Raw genomic sequence first — 4,946 nt, 5'->3', positions numbered from 1 at the left:
GGCTTCTTCTTCTTCTTCAAATAGTCTTTCAGCCTGTTTTTCCAGCTTTAATGGGTTCCTTGCGATGTCGACATCCAGCTATCCCTATATTGTAAACACTCTAGTAAACACTGACGCCAAAATACGTCTAAACATTTTAAAATCAATAGAAATAAAAACAAATCCAAAGGTTGCGGTTACAGCATTGTGAAAGGGCGAAATCCGAGCTTATTAAGGCGTTTCGTAACGGAAAACTCATCTCGGGAAAAGCGAATTCATTTTCATTCGCTGGCGGCTTTTACATAATCTCCAAGAGAGAAAAATTACAATACGTTCGCCGCTGACATATTGCACGTTGGTTTGTACCCGGGCACATTTCGGATAAATCAATGTTCCATGTCGAAACGCGTGTACCTATAAATTAAGTCGATTTATTGGTTTAAAAGTGTTGCCACTGTGAAGTACGTCATACTTTGTCCATTTTACTGTACATTAGAATTATGCATTGCACAGGAATGTTTTTTATGTTGTTCTAGTGCCAATAGATGCAGAAATACTAGACGTGGTATACAAAAAAAGTCCAGGACTATTAGTCAATTTTTGTGAAAGAATTTCGCATAAAATAATTGATTAATTAATAATCAGGGTGATAATTTTGTCCTCCTACTGTAAATTTGGTAATCTTGCATTAATTCCAATGTCAATTTTAAATTTTTAATAAAAATTTCGTAATCATTTCGGCACAACAATCAAGAAAACACCTGACGAATGTCAAGGCTCGTAAAACGAAACATACTCACGTTAAAGATGACAGCAAATTCCTGCATAAGTAGCAAAAGAAAACGATAAAATCGATTTAATATTACATGGTAATTTGTCAGTTTTATGAATGATAGCGTTATAAGATGGCACAAAAAGCAATAACGCGATGACAGTATCGCGATTTGCGCAGAATTGATTACTTTTTCCGTTTGATTAAACATGTGAGAGGATTCGGAACGAACGAATAATGTTTTTGCCCTTTTATATGACTTTTTTTTCGTCATTAAATTTGGATTAAATGATGTTTAACTAGGTGATAAGTGAATAATTTCACTGAATAAACTATACATAAAGACTATACAGTAAAAAGACTAGACAGACTATAAAAAGACTATACAGTCGTAGTATCTCTTCCCTCTCCAGGAAAAATCCGATGTGGGTGACAAAATTATTAAGTGGATTACCTTCAACTAGAAATATATAAAATATCCTTTGTAAAATTGATGACCATTTTGGTGTTGTGTATGTGGTGGTGCTCGTCTTCTTATTGTCACGGTCAACTCTGCCTTATACACTTAATATGGTATGTATCAATAACTGTCAATTACATTACCATGATTGAAAAATGTTTCCGTAGAACTAACTTTTATACATTTGAATTAAACGTACTTACAGTAGGTAATTTTGATATTATGTTTTATAAAACAATTCAGCCTTGATTCATCACAGTTTATATGGTTATTAGCGTCCTTTACCTTTCTTAATTAATAAAGTGCCTAATTAATATTTATGGTCCATTTGAATAAAATAGACATTTACGAAATATCTCAGATTGCAAATTAATTAATTTCCAATGTATTTACAGTTTTTTCTATTATTTTCAGATACGTTGGACTGTGGTTTTGGTTGTAATCTGCATAATATGGGATGCACACGGGCAAGATGAATTATTCAGGCACAGTGTGAACAAGCGTCAATATCCAGATATATTCAAAACTACAGTCAATCGAACAAAATATGTCTACAATATTCCTGAGAATCCCCTAACTTATCCACCACCAACGATCAGTGAGCCAATTACAACCACCAAGAAACCGCCGACAAATGAAGGATATTTTTATCTTCCACCCAACCAGCCTAAGAAACCATCGAAGAATAGAGGATATTTTTATGAGCCACCAAAAAACCGATTGACATATCCTTCAACAACTTTTACTAATCGTATTATAAAACTAGCACCAAGTAGAATTGAAACTATTAAGGAATTACCCACAAACAGACGATTAATTTATAACTCTCTTCACAACTCATTCCAAAACCCTCCAATTGCTACTACCACTACAACAGTGAAAACCAATCTAACATCTCAGAAATCATATACTCTCAATAAAAGTTATCTTCCACCTGAAATAACTACTACTACTTCGACAGAGAAACCATTTATTCCCGGAATTAGTTATCTTCCACCTGAAATAACTACCACTCCTCGTATAACTACTCCTAGAATAAATAAAATATTTATTGACAGAATAACTAACACTACTACTACTACTACAACTAATCGTCCTCCTAATCCCAGTAATACTTATCTTCCACCTGAAATAACTACAACTACTACTACTACTACATCCACTCCAATTACAACCCCCAAAAAACCAGTTCCTAGTAATGGATATTTTTATAATCCTCCCCAAGACCAACTCAAATATTCTACAACTACCATCAAAAAAACAATTAGTAATCCACCATCTGCTCCTAATAATAGTTATCTTCCACCTGAAATAACTACCACTCTTCGTATAACTACTCCTAGAATAAATACACCATTTTTTGACAGAATAACTAACACTACTACTACTACTACAACTAATCGTCCTCCTAATCCCAGTAATACTTATCTTCCACCTGAAATAACTACAACTACTACTACTACTACATCCACTCCAATTACAACCCCCAAAAAACCAGTTCCTAGTAATAGATATTTTTATAATCATCCTCCTAATCCCAGTAATACTTATCTTCCACCTGAAATAACTACCACTCCTCGTATAACTACTCCTAGAATAAATACACCATTTTTTGACAGAATAACTAACACTACTACTACTACTACAACTAATCGTCCTCCTAATCCCAGTAATACTTATCTTCCACCTGAAATAACTACAACTACTACTACTACTACATCCACTCCAATTACAACCCCCAAAAAACCAGTTCCTAATACTGGATATTTTTATAATCCTCCCCAAGTCCAACTCAAATATCCTACAACTACCATCAAAAAAACAATTAGTAATCCACCATCTGCTCTTACTAATTATTTTCCACCACAAACAAATCGTCGAACACCTACTCCCAAGCCTACCATCATATCAACAGATGTACCATTTCAGCTTCCTCCTCTTCAAGATTTCGTAGTATTAAAAGTGTGATTTATTATTTTTTTGTCAGTTACTATTTAAATTAATTTTTTTTGTCTATTTTTTTGTGTCTTATATGTTAATACTGTGTTTCTATGTCTGAAATAAATTTCTAACATTTTTATGGCATTTTTGTCTCTCGGTCAACCAATGGTTTGTAGTTTGTGATAAAAGTGTTGATGACCCTAAGATTGTCAGAAAACTCTTTTTGACAGTATCCCTGAATAAACTGACAGATAAAATGGTTAAAACCAACTTTATTAGTTCATGCAATTAAATGACTGATGGGTGTTGAGAGTATCGTCTTTTCGTAGATTGGCTGTCAATTCCCATGAGTTTGACAAGGAAAAACAAAAAGAAAAAACCGAAACTGGTGGTAAATAAAATAACCGAAAACGTGAACTTGGCACTTATATGAAACGGACAAGGAAGACGGAAATAAAAACCCCCTGAAAGTTTAATATCCTGGGAGGGCGAAAATCGGATACTAAACAAAACGGATGATTCAAAATGAAATTAGCGCTCTTAAAGTTTCCCCACCCGAAACGAAATAAAAGAAAGTTTTCTCCGGGCCGGTACACTTTGTTCTATAAAAGTTACTTATCTTTTAATCCCGCGATGCAATCCTTTAGGGAAAACAAACAGATGATACTGACTAGACCAAAAAGTATTTAAAAGCATTTTGAGATTAAGCAGTTAAGATAAAACATTGTACGTTCGGGGCAATCTTTTCTTTCCTAGTGAGACAATAAGCTGACTCCAGGTTTATAGTCTGGCAAACGAAAAAAAAATAACCGGATTTAATTAAAAGCTACGATTATTCCGGTTTTAATGGTTTTATTGTAGCTCAGAGGTTAACTTTTTATTGTAATTTATTATTTTTAGTTTTAAAACTTCTTATTTGAAACAAGTAAAAATAGTTGGAATAAGTTTCTTCATTTAAATTTCACCTTTCTACTTTTAATTTAATGGTTTTACGTCAACTAAGAAGGTAATTTACTATCTTAATTAAATCCTGTACTACTGGACAGATCCTGATTTTTTTTTATTTATTATATGGTACCAGCTGCTTTCCTGGAGAATTCCAAGTTTCTAAGCATTTAAAAAGCTTCTTTTGGCATTTTTAAAATAGTTTTTAGAAGCTTTAGACAGATTTCTGACAATTCCAAATAATCCCTAGAAGCCTCTAAAGAATTTGAATATTATATCCAATTTTCCTCACTTTGCATCTTAGCGTTTTTCACAGCATCAAAATTGACAAATTGCATATTTTGAGTAATAAACAAGTTTTAACTGAAATTGAGTTATGTCAACAACGGCAAAAGGTATCACCACTATTTTGAGAGTGAATTGTTGAGAATTTACTGTAAAACATTGTACTCAAATTACATTAACCTCACTTTACTTCTTACCGGTTTTCCGAGGTAAAGTAAAATTTAGTGTTCCAGGAAATTTTACCAATTTGACCAGTAATTTATGGGTCTCATTGAAATTTGCATAAAAGATATCATTTTCCTGTCATGACTGTCATTAATTTGAAAAGTCATAAATTTGAATCAATATACAGTTTTCATCTTTTCATGCACCTTCTGTATAGTAGCGGCACTAACGAAATGTGAAACTTCCAGTGATGAGTTTAGCAGTTCTTTACGAACATTTTTGCCCTCATTCAAATTTTTCGGAACTTTCACAGTTTCTGAGTTATTTAGCAAAAACTGGTTTGATACAACAACTTTTCAAATCAGTTGTTTGAAATTTGAACACTCTGTAACAGAGTTC

The 4,946-nt window shown here is 33.0% G+C and overlaps 1 protein-coding gene across 1 annotated transcript; it reads left to right on the top strand.

The window, feature by feature from the left end:
* The first annotated feature begins 1,264 nt into the window (after nucleotides 1–1,264).
* LOC145733699 (uncharacterized) lies at nucleotides 1,265–3,289 on the top strand. The gene is made up of 3 exons (XM_081986646.1): nucleotides 1,265–1,324; nucleotides 1,626–2,244; nucleotides 2,284–3,289. Exons 1-3 carry the CDS (start codon nucleotides 1,322–1,324, stop codon nucleotides 3,177–3,179), a joined length of 1,518 nt encoding a protein of 505 aa, XP_081842772.1. The 5' UTR covers nucleotides 1,265–1,321; the 3' UTR covers nucleotides 3,180–3,289.
* The last annotated feature ends 1,657 nt before the right edge of the window (nucleotides 3,290–4,946 follow it).

Source organism: Ips typographus, linkage group LG9 (assembly GCF_016097725.1).
Source record: "Ips typographus isolate SLU linkage group LG9, UJ_Ityp_2.0, whole genome shotgun sequence".
Classification (NCBI taxonomy): domain Eukaryota; kingdom Metazoa; phylum Arthropoda; class Insecta; order Coleoptera; family Curculionidae; genus Ips; species Ips typographus.
Note: the sequence above shows the minus strand (reverse complement) of the source record. Positions and strands in the feature narration are given on the sequence as shown.